Below are 24,373 nucleotides of genomic sequence, written 5' to 3'. Positions count from 1 at the left end.
ATCCATACGAACACTGTTATTGGCAATGATTTTCTTCCACTCACCACTTGTTGAATTCATCTGTGGTCAGATTGTTATGTCAGGACAAATAACTCGAGATTCAATTGCAAGGGAAAATTCCTTTATTAGGAAGCACAAAGCGATGTAACAATGACAGGTCAGGAAATCAAGGTGCAGCTGGTCCTTGGCAGCACAGGGACTACAATGGGCAGATCTCCGAACACAATCCAACGAAGAACACTCAGACAAAATAAGATCCACTTATAATTAAATAATAAATGTAAGAATTGTATAGTTATATTTTAAATATTTAATTGCAAAATAATAATTAAGGATTATATTTAGTGTTCAATTAATAACAAAATGTTTATATTTTTATATTTATATTGTACAACAAGTTTTATGTCAGACAGTTTATTTTTTATTAGATTTCAGCTTTTGTCTTGTTCTTTAATGAAGATCACATTCAAACGTTGTTGGAAAATTTCATGCCTTTATTTGTTTCTACTAATTTAAACTTTTTTGTTTATTTTAGTATTTTTATATTTGTTCCAGATTTTCTTAAACTATGAAAATCCATCAAAATGGGCTATACTTGCATTTTTAAAACCCTGATCATATGAACAAAAAGTATTTAATGTGAAACTGATTTATATAATTACCAATGCATGAATGTGCAATGTGAGTATAAATATGTAATATTTCCAAGAATTCCACATTTAGGAACATTATGACTAACTTCTTGGAATTTATCTTAACATCTTAACTTAATTAAGAAGAGTTTTCAGTAATCCAGCAGAATTACAGTTAACCAAAAGTAAAACTAAAATAAACTTGTATAAAAATGTCATTATTTGAAATAATATAAGCACTAACTGAAATAAAATACAACATAATATAAAATATTTATTAAATAATTTATTTTATTTCAGATAGTTTTCAACTAAATAAAATAAAATTGAATTAACCGAAAACTGAATTAAAAATTAACAAAAATGGACATTTAAAATAATAACTAATAAAATGACAACAACAAAAACACAATTACTTTACACAACAACTTTAATTAAAGGTCAAATTAAAATGGAGAATATAAATAAACAGTTATAATTAAAATGATAATTTTATCTCAAAGATACAAAGAGTGTAACATCTGTAACATCCAGCCTCTGATACTCTTGCATATATATTTTAAAAACTAAAGCCCATATGCGTTTGTTTAAAGTGTTTATTCATATCTGCTGTTTGATATTGTGTAAATATGATTTTAGCAGTTGTTCTCTCATCATTACTGGAGTTGTGAGCATCTGAGGGTCAGTCTTGGCCTCGTTTGCAGAGGAATAAAACTTTCTTTCCAGGAAAAAAATTCATTATAATACCACATAAGTGGTGCTTTCACTTACTCAGCAGTTTCACATCATCATTTTATAGTATTGTTCTGTGAAATTATTTCTCTTTGAGCTGACCTTATGCAGTGTGTAAATGCAGTGAAACTGAAAGTTCAAGTCCAGAGAGAGAGGAAAACTTAAACCAGTGTGCAGATCTGCAGTCTTACAAAGGTCAAAGTCTCCCACAAACGGATTTAGGCCCCGTCCACACGGAGACGCATTTCTGTGAATACGCACAAATTTTTTATCGGATAGGCATTTCGTCCACACCGATCCGGTGTTTTCATCAAGTGAAACCGCTATTTTTTTAAATCGGGTCCCAGAGTGGATAAATTTGAAAACGCCATCTTTGCGTTTTCGTCTGGATGGCTAATCTGTGTATTTTCTGAAACGATGACGTCATTAGCCCACATCTCCCCCGTAGTCAGACACCTCTAGGTAACGTAACAGCAACAAAAACATGAACAAACACTGAACGATTGTCTTTTTATTAACTAACATTAACACTGATTAATAATTGTATTGTTCCATTTTCGTTTGTGTACCACGCGCAAGGTTTATGAGCATAGTCCAAGTCTTCTTATCTGTTTTTAGTGTATCTCTGTGGCTGAATTACAGCGCCACATAGTGGTCTGGCATGTATGCTACATCATTATGCAGTTTCGTGTGGACGCGGATATTTCTTGAGACGAGGAAAAAAAGATCGGATTGGAGTAAGCTCCGTCTCCGTGTGGACATGGCCTTTATTCTATGTAAAAGAGAAGGCTAATCCAGACCAGCATGGCTCATTCAAACAAGCCCCCACATCTCTACGTCACAGTGTGGAAATATTTGCGTAATGCCACCCAAATGTTCACACAGAGAAAGAAGGCATGGTTTTCATTAACACAGTTAGTGTTGAAGCAGTCATGTCTGGGAGATGCTGTGTGTATCTAGGTGAAAGCAGAAACACGTTATTTGGCCTTACGAAAGTAGATGCAATGACGAATCATTGGTTAAGATTTATTTACAATAAAATAGCACAACCCAAATGTTCGAATTTGTGCAATGCATTTTATGGATGACAGTTTCATGAACCTAGGAGAGTAGCCTACAAGACTGGCTGTGCAAAGGCTGTTTCTTAGAAAAAGGGTCAATTCTGACTTTGCTATGACAATGTGGCACTTATTCTGAATCAGTTACTGTAAGTATGTTTTCCTAATATTTTAAGTATTTGCTATTGACTGTTCAATTAGTTGGTCTAGGGGAACCCCCAAGAGCTTTGACACAATTTGAACACTGGGTCTTTCTGTTAAACCCCTCGCTAGTTCAATCTCATCTTTCATAAGAATGGTTATCATGGATACCAGGAAAATATTTGGATAAATGTAATACAGGGCTGGGCTAGCATCCTCTCATCAGGAGAGCACGACCCCTCCGAGGTGAGGTAATCACCTCCTTTTAGTCCGGACCTTCAGTTAGGTGGTTGCTATGATAATAAAACCAAAAATATTAAAGGACCTGCATAGGAGACCTATATGTTTTGCGAGAGGTTTCCACCTAACTTCGATCAGGTGGAGAGCTGGTGGTTACAGGGGATTTAGGAAGGCGAGGATAAAAGCAGAAGTTAAAAATCCCTGAAGGATTTTTCTCCCTAAGAAAAATCTCCCTTCGGATGAGAACGTTGCCTCATCTGGATCACATCCCATAAGCCCCTTTCACACTGCACGTCGGACCCCAATATTTCCGGAACATTGCCAGGTCGCCTTCTGTGTGAAAGCAACCACGTCCCGGGATTGATTACCGCATTGAACCCGGGTCGGGGACCTAGTAACATTGCGGGGTTCGACCCGGGACGAGCGTTGTGTGAACAAAAGCCAGATCTAATTCTGTGTCGAAGTGATGACGCGTGTTATCGCGCGACTCTTTTACCGGCTGTTTTGAAGGAAGATCAACATTCGAGACGAAAACATATGTGCAAACTGTAATGAAGCAGAGATCAGTTAGTTCCTCATTTTTCGCGCTGAAGCAGAGATCGTCTGCTTGCTTCAGTGAAAGTATAACGCGCCTAGCATTTTCGACTCGTACGTTACACGTCACGCGCTGATGTCACGTGTTATTACGGGATCTTCAAGGGTTGTGTGTGAAAGCACGCACATATACCGGGTCATCACTGGCAGTGTGAAAGTGCAAAATCTAGCGACCCGGGAACAATTGCAGGAACACTTTACCTGTGTATTTGCCGGAATGGCAGTGTGAAAGGGGCTTTAGTTTCTGCTTACCTCCTCGTGACCCACGATTCCTCTTACCCCTGCTTTTTTTTTTTCACTGGTGGGGGAGGAGCGCAAGTTGTGACACAAGCCTTCTGTGCCAGTCTTTGATCCTCAGATCAAGACAGGCCAGGACCCCTATGTTGTCAGGGATGCAAGTCGACAAAGTAACAAACAGAACCAACTAGTTTGGAAAGAGAGAGAGAATGAGAGAGAGAGAGAGAGAAAACGAGATCACACACAAACACACACACACACACACACACACACACACACACACACACACAAATTCACATTTTCCTAGGTTGAAATTTAAAGAAGTATCAGCTAACTGGCCAAACACAAAGAAGCCAACTGGTCATTCCATGAGTTTGAGTACCCAACTACATCATCCAGGTACACCTCAGAATCTGGTACTCCTGACAATCCCTTACAAAAAATAAATGTATTCAAGTGTGTATATTAGTATACTTCTTTTAAACTAAAAATGGGAAAGTATGCTTTTAGATAACTTTTTCTGTACTTCTCAGAAATGGGCTTTATATACTTTATATATGTATATACTTTATACATGTATATACAGAAATATACATGAAATAACATTTAAGTATACTTGAGTTATACGGTAGAGGGCACTAGTAGGCTACACAGCTTCTTAACAGAATTTCCCAAATAAACATTAGTGAAGAAGAAAATATAACAGATCATCTGACATGAAACAGCATCAAAACTGTAATGTTATGGAATAAAATGTCGACCAACGAAGAGGTAATAATTACAGTCAAGCTTTGTGGTGTTGATCGACTCCATCTATGTTCTGATTATCATTCTGAATACAATTCGAAGTCTTTTTTCCGGAACGGAATCTTAATGACACTGGTCGCACTGTTCAGGTTTTGGTGGCCAGCCCCTCCTACGATCACGAGCCCATGCAGGTAGGGCAAGCTCGCATTTCCCGGGAGGAGAAGGAGAGGCGGAGATCCCTGGGTCTGGGCCTCTACTGCGGGGAGACCGGTCATCACGCCTACATCTGTCCGGTAAAAGGCCAAGCCCGGTAGTAAGTATGAGGCTACTCCGTAGAACACCTCATCATCATCTACGCTCCTCCAGGTAAGACTAAGATGGTCAACACAGACTCACGACTGTCAAGCACTTCTGGACTCTGGGGCTGAAGGTAACTTCATGGACAATGCACATGCACAACAAGTGTCATGAGTCTTGTCTAGTGTCTGCTTGTCCATCTGTTTCTATGTCTGTGTTTCAGGAGGAGGCAGTGAATTTGTCTAACGTGCCCGCGGAGTACCTCCACCTGAAGGAAGTGTTCAGTAAGTCTTGTGCTGCTTCTCTTCCTCCGCATCGTCCCTATGACTGTGCCATAGATTTACTTTCAGGTAAGTCTCCGCCTAAAGGCAAATTATATTAACTTTCTGTCCTAGAAAGGGAGGCTATGGATAAATATATTTCTGATTCTCTAGCTTCGAATTCATCCGCCCTTCCTCTTCTCTAGCGGGGGCGGGATTCTTTTTTGTGGGGAAGAAAGACGGATTGCTGCGACCTTGTATTGATGACTGGGGACTGAACAACATTATGGTAAAGAATACTTACCCTTTTCCGTTGATGTCTTCAGCCTTCGAGAGGTTGCAGGGAGCGTTGATTTTCACGAAATTGGACTTACGTAATGCTTATCATTTGGTCCGTATCAGGGAGGGGGATGAATGGAAGACTGCTTTTAACACCCCCAGGGGGCACTTTGAATACTTGGTCATGCCCTTTGGGCTGTCCAACTCCCCAGCGGTCTTCCAGGCATTCATCAACGACGTGCTGCGAGATTTAATCGATCAATTCATATATGTCTACCTGGACGACATATTGTTTTTTTCCTCTTCTCTCAAGGAACACGTGCAGCATGTTCGACAAGTGCTTCAGAGGTAGCTAGAGAATGGGCTTTTTGTCAAGGCGGAGAAATGCGCGTTTCATGCACAGTCTGCTCCGTTTCTTGGGTATATCGTATCGACTGAGGGAATACGCATGGATCCCGAGAAGGTTAAGGCTGTGGTAAAGTGGCCAAGTCCAGATTCCTGTAAGGCCCTACAGAGGTTTCTGGGGTTTGCCAACTTCTAGCAGCGTTTTATTCACAACTTCAGCCGACTAGCCGCACCTCTGACTACCTTGACCTCCCCAAAAACTACATTCAGGTGGTCAGACACAGCCGAGGCTGTGTTTGCCAAACTGAAGAGCTGCTTCGTTTCAGCCCCTATCCTGATCACCCCTGGTCCATCACGTCAGTTTGTGGTGGAGGTCGAAGCGTCGGAGGTGGGGGTAGGTGCGGTGTTATCCCAACGTTCTCCCTCAGACGACAAGGTGCACCCATGCACGTTTTCTTCATATCGATTATCCCCTGCCGAACACAATTATGATATTGGTAACCGAGAATTGTTGGCAGTCAAGATGGCATTGGAGTAATGGCGCTGCTGGTTAGAAGGCTTGGGGGTTCCTTTTATAGTATGGACTGACCACAAGAATTTGGAATATATTAGTACTGCCAAAAGGTTGAAATTCAGGCAGACTCGGTGGGCACTTTTTTCAGACGTTTTGACTTTACTCTCTCGTACTGCCCGGGTTCTTAGAACATCAAACCCGATTCTTTGTCACGTATTTTTGACTGTTCCGAAATGCCTGTCTACTCCCGAGTGTATTTTACCTGAGACATTAGTGGTCTCCACACTCACATGGGAGATCGAATCGAAGGTCAAGACGGCCTTAGAAGGGGTAATGCCTCCGCCCGGGTGCCAACCGAATCGATTATTTGTGCCGGAGGGTTTATGGTCCAACGTCATCCAGTGGGGGCATTGCTCTAATGTGGCTTGTCATCCAGGAGTTAACCTGACCAAATTCTTAGTCAAGCAACGATTCTGGTGGCCACTTATGGCTCGCGACATTCACAGTTTTGTTTTGGCTTGCTCGGTTTGTGCCACTGGTAAGACTTCCAATCGACCCCCTGATAGGTTACTTCAACTGCTGCCTGTCCCTTCGAGACCCTGGTCCCACATCGCACTAGATTTTATTACCGCCCTCCCAGGGCAACATGGTAGTTTTGACGGTGGTGGACCAGTTCTCGAAGGCGGCCCACTTTATTCCCTTGCCCAAATTACCCTTAGCCAAGGAGACAGCGTTGACCATCATAGATCACGTCTTTCGTTTACATTGCCTCCTGATAGACGTGGTTTCCGACAGGGGATCCCAATTTGTGTCAAATTTTACAGCGACTGTAAGTCTGTCCTCAGGGTTTCATCCCCAAAACAATGGTCAAACCGAGAGAGCCAACAAAGATTTGGAAAGGGTGTTGCAATGTTTGGTTTCAAAGAATCCTTCCTTCTGGAGCCAACAACTGTCAATAGTGGAGTATGCCCACAATACATTACCAATATCAGATACGGGCCTATCTCCATTTGAGTGTAGTGTAGGTTACCAGCCACCTATTTTTCCCAGTCTGGAATCCGAAGTCGCGGTCCCCTCCGTTCACGCCTTCGTCCAGAGGTATCGCCGCACTTGGAATAGAGCCCACGAGACTCTACTCCAAGTGGGGGCGGGCACCAATGTTAAAGCCGATCGCCACCAGTCTAAGCCTCCCGTATACGTTGTGGGTCAAAAAGTGTGGCTTTCTACCAAGAACATTCCTCTCCGGTCCATCTCTAATAAATTGGCTCCCAAATTTATTGGCCCGTTCACTGTCACCAAGATCATTAGTCTGGTGGCAGTCCGTCTCAAACTTCCTCCAGCTTACAGGAGAATTCACCCCGTCTTTCATGTATCCAAAATAAAGCCTGTATTTCATTCTCCGATTAATCCACCTGCCCCGGTCCCCTGGTCATCTGATCAGTGGCAGCTACAGCTTATTCCACCAGCCTACTTAATGCCCTGTTTTTCGTCTCTTGTTTGTCAGATCGTTGTTCAAGGTCCTCCGTGCTTCTTGTCTGTGTTCCACCAGCTCTGCTTCATTGTGTCTTGTTCCTGTTCACCAGCGCACTCAATCACCTCCTCACCCATCTGTGCTGCCATTGAGGTCCCTGCGTCACCCAACATCCAGCCTGACGATACTTCTCTTAATAAACATACTTGCAACTGCTTCCTGTCCTTACTTCTGCCGTGACACTAATAACAGTCCATGCAGTTCAGACTTTTGGTGCGCGTTCTCACACGTAACATCGGTTATCGGTTATCGGTTATGAAATTGTTGTCACTCATGTTTTACTACTACATCTGGTGTAAAATTTGATGCTGTCACCCTTTGTTGACATTGTGAAACTGCATGATTTTTAAATTATGTTTGGTGGCCCACATATACAGGTGCATTTCAAAAAAATTGAATATTGTGTAAAAGCATTTATTTTTATTTTTTTTTACATTTTAAAAAGTGAAACTTTTATATATATAATTTTTATATTCAGAATCATTACATGTAAAGTAAAACATTTAAAATATCTTTTTTTATTATTAGCAATTAAAGCTCATGAAAGTGTAAAATCTACTATCTCAAAGTATTATAATTTTTCCTAAGAGCAATCAAAAAAAAAAAAAAAAAAAAAATAGGATTTGCAAAACAGAAAAGTTACATTTCTTTAAAGTATGTTCATTTATTTACTAATTACTTGTTTGGGGCTCCTTAAGCACAAACTCATCAGTTAGGTGTGGTATGAATCGATCCAAGATCAGGCACTATTGAGACTTAAAGGGATAGTTCTCCCAAAAATGAAAATGATGTCATTAATGACTCACCCTCATGTCGTTCAAAACCCATAAGACCTTCGTTTATCTTCAGAACACAGTTTAAGATATTTTAGATTTAGTCCGAGTGCTCTCAGTCCCTCCATTGAAGCTGTGTGTACGGTATACTGTCCATGTCCAGAAAGGTAAGAAAAACATCTTCAAAGTAGTCCATGTGACATCAGAGGGTCAGTTAGAATTTTTTGAAGCATCAAAAATACATTTTGGTCCAAAAATAGCAAAAACTATGACTTTATTCAGCATTGTCATCTCTTCCGTGTCTGTTGTGAGAGAGTTCAAAACAAAGCAGTTTAGTGATATCTGGTTCGCGAACGGATCTTATTGAACCAGTTCACCAAATCGAAATTAATCATTTGACTTGCCTGCTTCTTCTCCTCTGTCGTCTATGTGGATTGTGCCAGCAGTGGTTATCCGATCCACTGTGTGGAAGGAGATTCTATGTCCTCTTGAGCTGTCTGCGGAAGGGCTTGTCACCTTTTCTGATTATTGTCTATTCAATAAAGACTTCATTATACCTGCATCTGAGTCCAGCCTGCTGCTTGACACTGAGCTAGACTGTTGACTAAATCAATTAAGGCCAATTGATATATGACATCACTGTGATCAACATGGTTAAATCACTGAATCCACATCATGTTAATTTTGATCACTGCTTCATGATTGAAAATCATTCATTGGTTGGCCTGTATTAATTTGTTTATGAGAATGTGACTTAAAAAGAACTTTGTTTGTTGAAAACCAAAATAAATATTGAAAACAGTCAGTGTACATCCTAGTTTCTATCCTGTCATTTCTTTCCAGGATCTATCCTTTGTAATTTATATAATGTCTCGTGTTCATGAAGTGTCTTGATATTTTGTTCTTTCCAAAGAACCTTCTCAAGATTGAAAGTTGAAGTTCCTGTCCTGTCTGAAGTTTGTGTTATTCTGCTGGTATTTGTAACCACAGAGTTTCCTTTGTACAACAGGGCATGAACCTCTCAGTTCCTGGAAGGATCTGACCTCTAAAGATCCTTTGGCTGTGAGTTAAATACGAGTTCTGCTGGAGCAATATGCAGTTTAGAGCATATGTAATTGCTCTGAGAACATGCTGATAGTAACAAACATGAAACAGGTTAAATGAAACATGCTAACCATTCTTGTGAATTCATTTCAATGGGGGTTCGCCATATACATCGACAATTATCCCAGTTTTGATGTTTGTTATTTCTAAGGTCGATTTTTCATTGTGATGAGTGTGTGGTTGATTTCAGCTGCACATGCTTATGACAGTGTTGCGGGAGACACTTAAGATCACTATCTACGGCTGTAACAGTTCGTTCAGTGTGAAATGCATTATGGGTAGTGTAGTTCGGATAAATGTGCTCTTGCGATGTGCAACCGCTGTGCTTTGTAATTCAGAAAAAGTAAGAAAGAACTTTAATATTCTTCTGTTATTTCAGTTCATTCAGGTCAGTCCACCCAGGGGTTTTTGTGCACTGTAACTTTGACAACTTTTCAAGTTCCAGTTGAGCTTTATTGTCATTCCACTACATGTGTGACATACAGTGGAACGAAATGTTGTGCCTCACAGGACCATGGTGCTACATAAATACAGACCTATACACAACTAACCTACTGACAGTTTTTTAATTTGAATATACTATATATAAATGTTTACCTATACATAGACTGAAAAAGAAAAATATACAGACTATACGAATGCTTCGCATAATATCATGTACACTGTGTAAGTCGAGCAGCTGGCTGAGGAACAGTGCAAGATGATTTGTAGTGCATTAGCATGTAAACATACATATTACTTTTGAAGGATTATGTACATACAGCAGTGTGTGTGAAAAGTGTCTAGTGTGCAAAGAGGAGAATTGCACAAAATAGATTTAAAAAAAAAAAAAGTTGTTCATTATCACAGGCCTGTGGCGGGGGCATGTAGTCATTGATGGTCTGAATGGCTTGCCACAGGCTCTCTGTGTCTCTACTGTCTGTGAAGTTATTGTAGATTTTTTTAGCATATTACGGTTTTGCATTTTTGATGCCACAGGACGGATTGGCTCTTGCTATTTTGAGGACTGCTTTTTCTTCTGATCTGAATGCTTAATTTCTGGTCTTTAGCAGCCCATGAACCTCTGCTGTCATCTATGGCTTTTGGTTTGCACGTGTGGTGATGGTCTTGGTGACATCATCAATGCACTTTTCAATATAAGCACTCACAGTTTCAGTGTGCTCCTGCAGGTCTGTGAGTTTGTTGTAGGTTGCTTCCTCTTTAAACATGTTCCAGTCTGTGTATGGAACTAGGGTGGCCATTCGTGCCATTTTCGCAGGACACGTCCTGGCCAGGGTTTCTATATTGCCTAAAATTTACACGTTTTGGCTTTGTTTGCACTGCACTGACCAATGGCTTCTTGTGATTTTGAATCGCTCTCACATTACTTTGATGTCATAGACCGATCAGTCAGCTCAATGCTGCTTTCCAATCCGACACTAAAATGTATGCGTATTTACATCGTTTAGACTTTTCTCTGTAGATCCCACCTTCTCACGCACCACGATTGGTCGATTTACATACAAAGTCTGCAGGTTATTGGTCAAATGATCATTACCAGCCAAAACCTGGATATTTTAGGCAATATAGAAATCTTGGCCAGGACGTGTCCTGCGAAAATGGCACGAATGTTCACCCTAATTGGAAGCAGTCTGGTAGTTTTGAGGTAGCATCATCTGGCCAAACTGTGATGAGTTTTTGAACCGGTTTGGCGAGTTTCAGAAGTGGTCTAGAATAACAGAGATGTGATCCGAGTACCCGAGGTGGGGAACAGGCTTGTACATATTCTTTTCTGTTGTGTAAACAAAGGCCGGGGTTTTCCCCTTGTTGCAAAGTTCACATTTTGGTAGAACTTTGGCAAAACTGTCTTTAAGCTTGCGTGGTTGAAGTCAAGGCTATTATGAAAAAGCCGTCGGGGTAACTTTGTTGTATGCTAATGGTGCTGTACATCTCGTGAAACACTTCCTTCGCTTTAGCACACGCGGGGATGTAAACTTCGACAATCACAAAGGCTGTGAACTGCCGCAGCAGATAGAATGGTCGACACATCACAACATAAACTCCATCAGTGATGAACAGTGTTTTGTCACTACCACAGAATTGTTACACCACTCTTTGTTGATGGTCACACACAAGCCACTAACTTTGTCAATCTCATCATTGCACGCACATGAATTAACAAAATGTTATGCTACTGCTGGGACTGATGTAGTTGAGAAAGAAAAATTGTGATATTTGCTCAGGTGGGGGTCTTATCTATTGGATTGCAACGTTTATCTATTTTGTTAATTAAACATTACACATAGTGCGTGTCTAATTAGAGTTAAGCCAGTTGACTTGGAAGCCCAGGCTCACATAGCCTAGGGGGTGGGGAGGGGTTAGATGCAAATACAGCATTTTCATGGTGTATAACAGTTTGTTCTTTCCAAAGAACCATTTCAAGATTGAAGGTTGAAGACCCTGTTTCTCTGTCTGAAGTTCCTGTTATTCTGCCGGTGTTTGTCACCACAGAGTGTCTTCTGTACGATAAGGCACGAACCTCTCAGTCACTATCTGAAAGGATAAACAAAGACCATAGATATCCTTTGGCTTCATCATTAAGTTGTCTTCAAGTCACTACAAGACAAGGTTGTTTCCCATGAATCCATCCTACAGCAATATCACTGGTCTCAATTAAAATGTAGAAGCAAATTTACAATAACTTACTGTATATGTGTCAGTCTAGGCAAGGCAAGGCAAGGCAAGTTTATTTATATAGCACATTTCGTACACATTGGTAATTCAAAGTGCTTTACATAAAAGAAAGTAAAATAATCATGAAGAAAAATAATAACAAAAATAAAACAAGCAATTTTAAAACTTTTAAAATGATTAAAACATTTAAAAACAGTTAGAAAATGATTTTACATTAAAAAAAAAATTAATAAAACAGTGAAAATATAGTGCAATCAGTTCGGACATTGCACAGTGCTCATTCAACAAATGCACAGCTAAAAAGATGCATTTTGACTCTAGATTTAAATGTGACTAGTGTTTTAGCACATCTGATCTCTTCTGGAAGCTGATTCCAACTGCGGGCAGCATAGTAACTAAAGGCGGACTCCCCTTGTTTTGTGTGAACCCTTGGTATTTCTAACTGACTTGATCCAAGTGATCTGAGTGCTCTGTTAGGTTTATATTTAGTGAACATTTCTCCAATATATTTCGGTCCTAGGTCATTTAGTGACTTATATATGAGTAAAAGTACTTTAAAATCAATCCTAAATGTAACTGGAAGCCAGTGTAAGGACCTGAGGACTGGTGTGATATGCTCAGATTTTCTGGTTCTAGTCAGAATCCTGGCAGCAGTGTTCTGGATGAGCTGCAGCTGTCTAATGGTCTCTTGGGAAGGCCGATGAGGAGCCCATTACAATAGTCCACCCTGCTGGTGATAAAGGCATGAACAAGTTTCTCCAAGTCTTGGCTGGAAACAAAACATCTAATTCTTGCAATATTTTTTAAATGATAGTTTGCTGATTTAGTTACTGCTTTGACATGACTACTGAAACTAAGGTTTGTCTCCAGAATCACACCAAGATTCCTGACTTGATTTTTAGTTGTTTGACCCCTAGAGTCAATGTATGCATTCACCTTGAACACTTCATCTTTGTTTCCAAATGCAATGACTTCAGTTTTTTTCTTGTTTAAATGAAGAAATTTCTGGCACATCCAACTATTTATTTCATCAATGCATTGGCAGAGGGAGTCAATTGGAGATAAGGCTAGGTAAATCTGGGTATCATCAGCATAGCTGTGATAGGCAATTTGGTTCTTTCTCATTATTTGACTTAGTGGAAGCATATACAGGCTAAACAAGAGTGGTGCAAGAATTGACCCTTGTGGGACTCCGCATGTCATGGACGTCCACTTAGACTTATGCTCTCCTATACCCACATAATAGCCTCTCCCTTCTAAGTATGATCTGAACCATTTGAGTACCATCCCAGAAAGCCCGACCCAGTTTTCCAATCTCTCTATTAGTATGTTATGATCGACAGTGTCAAACGCAGCACTGAGATGTAGCAATACCAGCACCGATATTTTGCCAGAGTCACAATTTAAGCGAATATCATTTATTATCTTTATGAGTGCTGTCTCTGTGCTGTGATGCGGTCGGAAACCAGATTGAAAATTGTCCAGGTATCCATTTGAGTTTAAGTATTTGTTCAGCTGATTAAAAACTACCTTTTCTATAATTTTGCCTATATAAGGAAGATTAGATATTGGTCTAAAATTGCTCAAAATTGTGTTATCAAGATTGGTCTTTTTCAGGAGAGGCTTTACAACTGCAGTTTTTAGGGAGTTTGGAAATGTCCCAGAAAGAAGTGAGGCATTCACCACTTCTAAGAGATCTGCTTTTAAGCAGTCAAGCACACTTTTGAAAAAAGATGTGGGAAGTGTGTCAAGACAACAGGTTGACTGCACTATGTCTTCCAGAATTTTGCTATCAATTGTTTCAAAAATAGACATAGTATCTTTTTGATATTTTGGCCGAATCTGTCTGACCTCTGCATTACTTGAGGATGTGCTAATCGCCTTCCTGATATTTATGATCTTCTCAGAAAAGAAAGAAGCGAACTCATTGCATTTGCTGTCTGAGAGCATTTCACTGGGAATCTGACTTGGGGGGTTTGTCAGTCTCTCAACAGTGGCAAAAAGAGTATGAGTGTTATTTAAGTTACTGTTTATAAGGTTTGAGAAGAAATGTTATCTAGCTGTGGCTAGTTTCACATTAAAAGCATGAAGGATGTCTTTATAGATGCTATAGTGAATTTCAAGTTTTGTCTTCCTCCACATCCGCTCTGCTTTTCTGCATTGTCTTTTCCTAGTTTGAACTGCTGTTCTCCAAACTGATTTCTGTCTGTTTTTTTTCTTACTGACTATTATTGGTGCAATATCATCAATAACATTCTTATCTTTTGAGTTGAAGGAATCAAGGAGAATATCAACAGAGTATGCAGAAATGCTTGGTGTTAAAGATATAGCCTCTATAAATAGTACACTTGTGTTCTCGTTTATGCATCTCCTTCTGACAGAGACAGATCTAGATTCAGTGGTAGCAGAGATCAATATATCAAAGAAAATACAGAAGTGATCAGATAGTGCTACGTCCTTAATAACAATGAATAAAATGTTTAGACCCCTACTGATGATTAGATCCAGAGTGTGTCCACCTTTGTGTGTGAGTCCATGCACATGCTGAATCAGGTCAAAAGTGTTTAGAACCGTTATCATTTCTTTTGTAGTTTTGTTTTCTGCATTATCTATGTGAATATTAAAATCACCTGCAATTGCAAAACAGTCAAACTCTGAGGAAATTATTGATAACATTTCTGTGACCTCTTCAACAAAGGCTGGAGAGTATTTTGGAGGCCTGTAAATAATAATAAACAGAATGCGTGGGGCACCTTTCAGCACAATCCCTAGATATTCGAAAGACAAGTACTGACCAAATGATGCTTGCATTGATAGAGCAGGCACACTGGGTTCCCGCTTGTTCGGTAAGCATTTGTGAATGTTGCTGCTATTTTATCGTGGACCCGACACATATCACTGAGAGCTGCTATCAGTTGTTTTTGGTTCACCTTCAGCAGATAGAGGGTTTGGACCCTGGTGTTGTGGCAGCGGTCGGAGAGCTCTCATAGGAACAGGGCCCACAGGCTTTGGTGGTTGGGGGGCCCGCCGTTTTTTTGTTGATATCTGCGGGCTAGCAGCGAATGAGTGGGAGAGTTTAGTCCCAACATACACCAATTCCTCCATTTTCTGTGAGAAGCACAGAAGTGGAGATGCTGGAGAGAGGGATAATGTGTCTGGTGAGATGGGCTGTGTCTCTGGTGTTTCTGGTGGCTGTGATGTGTTGTCCTGGCTTCCCTGGCTGTTTTCCAGAAAGTCGTACTTGGGTGGTGAATCTTGTAGCTGTTTTGATACATCACAGTCAGTCTGTGAGGAGCTCTGTGGGCAGGGCTCAGCAGGGATAGTGTCTATCAGCAGTGATTGTTTTGGCTGCGTGGTGTTATCAGTGTCCTTGTGGGATATGTCAACCACATGATGACTGGGACCCGGTGTGTGTGTGTGCTGAATGGATTGACACACTCTGCTGAAGGATGACGAAGAGAGAAATAGATATTGTCCTTAAACACTCTTGCTCCAAGTTTGTTTGGGTGGAGGCCATCCGGTTTAAACAATTGTCTGGCCCCAGAAAAGATTGAAGTTGTCGATGAAATTTACTCCTTTTGTATTACAAGATCTTTGTAGCCATGTGTTCAGCCTAAGCAACCGTGAAAACATATTTGTTCGGATTTGGAAGGCAGAGGTCAACAGTCTAGTCTAGTCTCTCCAAATAATTTTACAACCCCTGTCAGCAATAACATGCCCATGTCAGTTTAAGTGCTGGTGATGCAGTGTAGCCTGGTACTGCCTAAAATAAGTTCAAATGTCACTTACTCTAAGCTGCAGCTTTGTCACGTTAAGAGTAAAAAAAAAATAAGTTCAAAGTCCAAAGGCATTTATAATAACTGGATCTGTAAATATGTCACTCCGTTTTAACTAGTTAATTATAGACCAATGTCGAATCTCCCTTTTCTGTTCAAGATACTAGAAAAGGTGGTATCCTCACAATTATATTCCTTCTTAGAGAAAAATGGTATATGTGAGGATTTCCAGTCAGGATTTAGACCGTATCATAGTACTGAGAAAGCTCTCCTTAGAGTTACAAATGACCTGCTTTTATCATCTGATTGTGGGTGTATCTCTCTATTAGTTCTATTGGATCTTAGTGCTGCGTTTGACACAATTGACCACAACAATCTTTAGCATAGACTTGAACACTTTGTTGGCATTAATGGAAGTGCATTAGCATGGTTTAAATCATACTTATATGACCGCCATCAGTTCGTAGCAGTGAATGAAGAGGTATCATATTGATCACAAGTGCAGTATGGAGTACCTCAAGGCTCAGTACTAGGGCCACTACTCTTCACGCTTTATATGTTATTCTTGGGAGATATAATCAGGAAACATGGTGTTAGCTTTCACTGTTATGCTGATGATACGCAGCTCTATATTTCCTCGCAGCCTGGTGAAACACACCAATTTGAAAAACTAATGGAATGAATAGTCGATATAAAAAATTGGATGACGAGTAATTTCTTACTGCTAAATTCTGCAAAAAAACAGAGGTGTTAATCATAGGACCTAAAAACTCTGCATGTAATAACCTAGAACACTGTCTAAGACTTGATGGTTGCTCTGTCAATTTTTCGGCATCAGTTAGGAATCTAGGTGTGCTATTTGATCGCAAGATTTCCTTAGAAAGCCACATTTCTAACATTTGTAAAACTGCATTTTTCCATCTCAAAAATATATCTAAATTACGGCCTATGCTCTCAATGTCAAATGCAGAAATATTAATCCATGCATTTATGACCTCAAGGTTAGATTATTGTAATGCTTTATTGGGTGGTTATTCTGCACGCTTAGTAAACAAACTACAGCTAGTCCAAAATGCAGCAGCAAGAGTTCTTACTAGAACCAGGAAGTATGACCATATTAGCCCGGTCCTGTCAACGCTGCACTAGCTCCCTATCAAACATCGAATAGATTTTAAAATATTGCTTATTATTTATGAAGCCCTGAATGGTTTAGCACCTCAGTATTTGAATGAGTTCCTTTTATATTATAATCCTCTACGTCCGCTACGTTCTCAAAAGTCGGGCAATTTGATAATATCTAGAATATCAAAATATATTGCGTGCGGCAGATCCTTTTCCTATTTCACTAAACTCAGGAATAACCTACCTAACATTGTTCGGGAGGCAGACACACTCTTGCAGTTTAAATCTTGATTAAAGACCCATCTCTTTAACCTGGCTACCACATAACATACTAATATGCTTTTAATATCCAAATCCGTTAAAGGATTTTTAGGTATTAATTAGGTAAACCGGAACCGGGAACACTTCCCATAACACCCAATGACCTTGCTACATCATTAGAAGAGTAGCATCTACGCTAATATTAGTCTGTTTCTCTCTTATTCCGAGGTCACCGTAGCCACCAGATCCAGTCTGTATCCAGATCAGAGGGTCACTGCAGTCACCCGGATCCAGTACGTATCCAGACCAGATGGTGGATCAGCACCTAGAAAGGACCTCTACTGCCCTGAAAGACAGTGAAGAACAGGACAACTAGAGCCCCAAAAACAGATCCCCTGTAAAGACCTTGTCTCAGAGGAGCACCAGAACAAGACCACAGGAAACAGATGATTCTTCTGCACAATCTGACTTTGCTGCAACCTGGAATTGAACTACTGGTTTCGTCTGGTCAGAGGAGAACTGGCCCCCAACTGAGCTTGGTTTCTCCCAACGTTTTTTTCTCCATTCTGTCACCGATGGAGTTTCGGTTCCTTTCCGCTGTCGCCTCTGGCTTGCTTAGTTGGGGTCACTTCATCTAAAGCGATATCGTTGACTTGATTGCAAATAAGTGCACAGACACTATTTAAACTAAAACGGGAGATGACATCACTGAATTCAATGATGAACTGCCTTTAACTATCATTTTGCATTATTGACACACTGTTTTCCTAATGAATGTTGTTCAGTTGCTTTGACGCAATGTATTTTGTTTAAAGCGCAATATATATAAAGGCGACTTGACTTTTCACACTATGGACATTGAGCAATCTAGGCAAATCTTCTAAATTGAATTATTGTATTATAATTATAATTATTGTATTGTTAAATACTATGTTTAATCAATATATTTGTGTACTTAGAACTGTTGCAATGTGATGAATATATCCATATTTTTTGAAAGATACTTACAACTTTTTATTTTAACTAAAAATTAAGCTGGAAAATTGAGGGCCAGTTAGATTAACATTTGTGGTGTTCATCAAATCCCATCTACCTTTATGTTGTCTAGTTCACTGCTAATATTTTAAACACTTGTATGTTGTGCAACCAGTTGACTGTTTAACCTGCTAACTGTCACCCCATCCCGTATACGGGACACCTACATTGACTATACTACATTACAATCAAATCTATTATGTAGGAAAAGTAATAGATTAATTTATGACAAGAGGGCACCCTCAGAAATCTGCATTACAAAAGGAGTTTTGACCTTTGTTTAAAAAAAAGACTTCCTAGTTGTCTTCTTCTCTATCACATTTTAGAAATCATCAGAAGTTATATATCACTTGAAAACATAAAATTTCAAAATTCATCCTTCAAAACCCATTTTAAAATCAGACATTGTATTACCATGTAAATGGCACATCAAAATCATGTTACAAAATGTTTTCAGTCATGAATTTAAAAAATTTTGGTTTGTATCATGCACATTGAAGTATATCTTCAAAAACGTGAGTGACAGTTAACAGGTTAATAATAATGATGATAATAAGTTTGTTTTATACAGCACCTTTCTGCGAACTCAAGGTCATTTTACAGTGTCATAAATATGACAGGAGATCGAAAACAATTCAGATAAACATAAAATACATGACATGAATCAGTTATATGTCATATGGTCATATGGAATTACATTTGCTTCAATAAAAATGAACGAAACTTTATAAAACTGAACATAACAAAAATATGCCTTAACATTTCATTGAAAATGAAAAAAAAAATAACACAGTTGCACTAATTTAACAGGCTCTTCAAATATGCTTCATTCTTTGTTAATGTTTTTCAAAGGTTCGTTTTCGCTAATCGTGGATTCTGAATGCATTGCCACAGATTTTGCTATTGCTTTGCAGTTTTTCGTTTGGTGTTTTGACACAAACTTCTCATGGGGGTGGGGTTAACAGTGATCTACTCTGATTGGATAGTGAGCTTTTGATGGACAGGTGCTCTCTGATTGGGAAGTACAGATGTCACTCAGTGGCGTGCATATTGGAAAGCTCTCGTGATTGTGATTTGTATTACTAAATATTTAATAATATTTGACATTCGATCGTTTCAGTCTGTAAAGATGAGTTCTTGTCCTTCAAGGCAGCTTGAAGTAAGCTTGTGTTACTGAATGACAGTAATTACCCACAACAAACTGTTGCACACTGTAACATGAAAAATTGTATCGATGTTATTGGTTACTTCAGTAACACAAGCTTACTTCAAGCTGCCTTGAGAATAAGCAGAGGAGGAAGATGATGCCGCTCCATGTCTCCTGAGAGCTCATCTTTACTGAGACGATCGAAGGTCAAATATTATTTACATATTTAGTAATACAAGCCACGATGTGTTGCATACCAATCACAGCGAGAGCATTTTTTTTATTAATGCTGAGACCAAAACATACAAAAGTATAAACATACATCACATTATATCAACCACAAAAAAACAATAAAGAATAAAATAGAACTAAAGAAAAGCGGGCCAAAATATAAACAAAACTTATTTTTCATTTGTGGGGTCAGAGTCATAATACCCAAATATAATGTTTTTCATATGTGCCGGGAAGCCTGGCAAAATCTTACACTTGACAAACACACCAATATCATCCCAAAGTTTCTGATTGTAGTGACATGACCAAAATAAATGTTTCTTCAGAACTCGAACAAAAAGAGCATGTAGATCAATGTCAGATTTAAATCTTTGTATAAATTTCTTTACAGGGTAGAACCTGTGTATGAGCCTAAAATTAATTTCTTTCATTTTGTCTGTGAAAAGTAATTTTTGCGGTAGAGACCAGATTTAATCACCGCAAGAGAATTTACCAAAGCCCGCCTTCAGAGCGTTGAGAGCGAGTAGAGAGACGGGTAGTAGATAAGAGAATTCAGATAGCGCAGATTATAGATAAATAGATAGAATTGAACTAACTAACTAACGTCATGATCACTATCACAATAACAATATATATATGTGTGAGTGTGTGTTGTTATTGTGCACTGCTGCTCGTAGACTACCTCCAGTGCTCATTGCTGCATTGCTAAATGATAGCAACTCACCAGGACACTTTACCAACTTTCCACTCATTCTCCTCGGAACATGCATTTAATTGGCTTTGACGAACATCAGTTCTTGGCAATTCCTCATTTGCCCTCTCATGTCTGGCAGGTTCGAAATTATATGGCTGCGGACCATCATAGATGTTGGCTGTTGCCACCTCTTCCTCATCCCAGTCAGTCGCTATAGTTCTGATGCTGCGTTCCAGGCAGGTTTTTAAATTTATGCATTTAGCAGATGCTTTCATCCAAAGCAATTTACAGTGCATTCAGGCTATCAATTTTTACCTATCATGTGTGCCCGGGGAATCGAACCCCCAACCTTGCGCTAGCTTGCTTGCTAACGCAATGCTCTACCAGTTGAGCTACAGGAACACTTTTTTTTTTATTTTTTTTTCAGGAACAGGTTTTTGAGCTCATAATCACTATTTCAAACCACCACTAATGGCATTGTACCATTCCAGGCAAGTTACGCCAAACTTTCTGAGCGCAAGGAAATTTAGCTAGATTATTAATTTTATTGCAACGTTACATTGATCTAAAATCGTTTATTCAACGTGTACCACTTGCATAAACACTGCATCCATAGGCAGTATTATCTGTAGGTGCTGTCATTGTTGTTTCGCGTGCTGTGTGACGTCAGAACTCGGAGTACATCAATCTAGTACGAGTTCACGGGTGGGAAGTCACAGGTTTGACTGCTGTTCCAGTGCACTTTCACATGTTTAAGGTTGGAAAAACACGGGTTACGGCTTGCCTGGAACACAGCATCATACTAGGCTGAGGCTACCTTTCCTCCACTTCTCCCCAACGTGACATCATCACCGAATTGCGTAAAAAAAAATGTTAATACCAAAAACGTAAAAAACTGGTTTAAGACAATTTTTGAGACATTTTAAAAATGCTATACATATCTTGAGTGATTTATGTACCCATTAATCGACAGTGGTGGTTAAACTGCAACATGGGCTTTAACCCCAGCCCCACGAGAGGTTTGTGTCAAAACACCAAACGAAAAACTGCGAAGCAAAAGCGAAACTCCCGGTTGTTTGGTTTAGCTTTGTCCATTTTGTGGTTATGATTAGTTTAACTCGGTTCTGTTGGACGCTTGGACCATTTGTTTGTTTGACGGAATCGTGTTTTGGTTTGTTGATTTCTTATTTTATGTTCTTTATTTATATTAATAAATATCTTTGTTGCAACATATCAACCTGACTATGTCCTCCTTCCCATTTGTCACGGCTTTGAGCCGGTCGTGACAGTGGCAATGCATTCAGAATCCACGATTAGTGAAAACGAGTCTTTGAAAAACATTAACAAACAATGTAGCATATTTGAAGAGCCTGTTAAATTTCTGCGACTGAGTTCATTATTTTCATTGTGTTTTTCTTCTTTTGTAATGGCATATGTTTGATAGTTTCTGAAAAAGTTACATTCAGTTTTGTAAAGTTACATTCATTATTATTGAACCAAATGTAATTGCATACAGTAATAGTTCAAAGAAACAAGAAAGGAAAATATATATTTTAAGGTGGGTTTTGAAATCCTGTAATGATGAGAGATCACAAATGTGTTTGGTGATAGAATTCCCAAGTGTGGGGGCAGAGATGCAAAATGTACATTGATACATTTGTACAGATACATTGACCCCCATCGTACAGAAAAAGTCAGTAGCTTCCAGCAACTGTTCGGTTACCAATATTCCCAAAATGATCTCATACCATTAACACTTAAGGTTTGGAATGACTAGAGGGGTAATGACAGAATTTTTCATTTTTGGGTCAATTATCCATTTAAGGTGGCTTTTCTTGACTATTAATACAGAACTGTATCTATTTATAAAATAAAGTATTTCATTATTTATATACTAAAATAGCGATACATTGACAGCAAGCAAAAAAATTAATTTAATGTGTAAATCCACCTCCCCCCCCATCCTCACCGCAAACCACCTCCAACCACAACAGACCTGGTCTAATGTTTGGTGGACCAGTTTGGTTAGAGAGTCAGACTTGCAATCGAAGGGTTGTGAGTTCGAGTCTCGGCCCGGCAGGAATTGTAGGTGTACAGTGTACATTGCTCTCTCCACCCTCAATACCACGACTGAGGTGCCCTTGAGCAAGGCACTGAACCCCAAACTGCTCCCTGGGCGCCGCAGAATAAATGGCTGCCCACTGCTCTGGGTGTGTGTGTGTTCACTGCTGTGTGTGTGCACTTTGGATGAGTTAAAATCAGAGCACGAATTCTGAGAATGGGTCACCATACTTGGCTGTATGTCACTTTCACTTTCAGACACAATCCACAACTGTTCATTACCAACCCTAATCTTACTTTGATTATGAGAAATTTCCACTGAAGAACATTTCCCCAAATCTCCACCCTTCCTGATGTCATCTAGACTTTAGTTTCAGAACCTTATAAAAGAGCACATTCTTCCCAATCCTAAAGAAAACGACTGCTGAGTTGTTATTGGTGAGTCTCAGTATTTTACAAGACTACACAAGAACAGTGAGTATACATTTTAAAGCTTTTACAAACATTCATAAGTTTATTAAATGAATAAAAAAAAATATCCTAATATGTTCCCCTCCACTTTAATGGTATGGTTCTTTATTTATAGATGGGAGCATCCAAATCTTTGGAAAGGTATGTAATATGCTCAGATTGCTAGAATGATGGAGAAAGTAAATAAGAACTGTTCTGCATTTCTTACACAATTAAACTTTACAACAAACTGGAACATTCTGCGAACAACTGATTGAAAGGAACTGAAGACTATATTATAGTTATATCTAAAATCAATTAGCACATGATGTTAAATTCAGCACTGATCTGTCTGTCTGTACCTCTGCAGTAGTGGTGAGGTGAGAATCAAACACTCTCTGATTAACAATGAGAAGGAGTTTGTAGTCAGAAGAAAAAAAGCTGTTCTACAAAGTCTGAAGAATCTTAAAATAAGCTGCAGTCGGGTAAAACATATTGTACTTCATGCCTATTTATCTATTTTTTCTCCCTACCAATGATGCTATTACTGATGAACATCAAATTTTTGCAAAATCCAACTACATTTCAGGATAAAGTGCCACGCATTGCATTACTGGGTTCTGGAGGAGGACAAAGAGCCATGGTGGGTTTGCTGGGATCCCTGGTTCAGCTTGATAAAGCAGGTCTTCTGGACTGCATCCTTTATCTGAGTGGAGTCTCTGGATCCACCTGGTATGAACCCTGAGAAACAACAAATACATAGAGATTGAATTGAGTTGAATGTCAAAAATGATAGTAGTATGTTTTTCTTTTAAGGTGCATGGCCTCCTTATACAAAGAACCAGACTGGTCCACCAAACTAGAGACTGTGAAGAACAAAATCATTGAGAGAATCAGCGGACCAGGAGTCAGCTGGGGAGACGCATTGGCCAAACTGAAGAAATATTACTATGGGAAAGACTTCTTCAGCTTGACTGACGTCTGGGCAGTGCTGGTCGTCACAGCGTTTGTAAAAGAGGTCTGTAAATATTCATGACATTTTGACAGCTTTTTGATTTTTATGTGGCAAAGGAGGGACTTTAACAATCACACACAAACACACACACACAAAAGGTTAATTTACTATAATTGCCGAAAGTAGAGTACAGTAGGTACAGTACCCTCTATTACCACTCGGGGAGATAAAAATCCACGACACAGAGGTTTCGAGGTTCTTCCTCAACACAAAGGGACAATAAGGCATGGATACGAAAATACACAATTTGTCGTTATTAATTCGTAGTACAACTTTTTAGCAACTGTCATAAATAGTTAAAAAGAAACCATCAATAAACAATAATAAGTTCACAGTAGATGGTCACAGACAGTAAAAAATTAGCTGTGGCATAAGGGCAAATAAACAGAGAAGACATACAAAAACAAACAAACAATAAAAAAAC

General features: G+C 39.3%; 1 protein-coding gene across 1 annotated transcript; it reads left to right on the top strand.

Moving 5' to 3' along the window:
• The first annotated feature begins 22,897 nt into the window (after positions 1-22,897).
• On the top strand, positions 22,898-23,985 carry LOC127958711 (cytosolic phospholipase A2 zeta). Its single transcript, XM_052557685.1, has 5 exons — positions 22,898-22,958; positions 23,071-23,096; positions 23,305-23,419; positions 23,524-23,666; positions 23,751-23,985. Exons 2-5 carry the CDS (start codon positions 23,071-23,073, stop codon positions 23,968-23,970), a joined length of 504 nt encoding a protein of 167 aa, XP_052413645.1. The 5' UTR covers positions 22,898-22,958; the 3' UTR covers positions 23,971-23,985.
• The last annotated feature ends 388 nt before the right edge of the window (positions 23,986-24,373 follow it).

This window comes from Carassius gibelio, chromosome B5 (assembly GCF_023724105.1).
Source record: "Carassius gibelio isolate Cgi1373 ecotype wild population from Czech Republic chromosome B5, carGib1.2-hapl.c, whole genome shotgun sequence".
Lineage (NCBI taxonomy): Eukaryota > Metazoa > Chordata > Actinopteri > Cypriniformes > Cyprinidae > Carassius > Carassius gibelio.
Note: the sequence above shows the minus strand (reverse complement) of the source record. Positions and strands in the feature narration are given on the sequence as shown.

Coding starts and splice junctions, on each gene's coding strand:
- LOC127958711 (XM_052557685.1), top strand. CDS start 23,071: ATGGGAGCATCCAAATCTTTGGAAAG. Junction 23,097..23,304: donor GCATCCAAATCTTTGGAAAG/GTATGTAATATG, acceptor GTACCTCTGCAG/TAGTGGTGAGGTGAGAATCA. Junction 23,667..23,750: donor GGAGTCTCTGGATCCACCTG/GTATGAACCCTG, acceptor TTTTCTTTTAAG/GTGCATGGCCTCCTTATACA.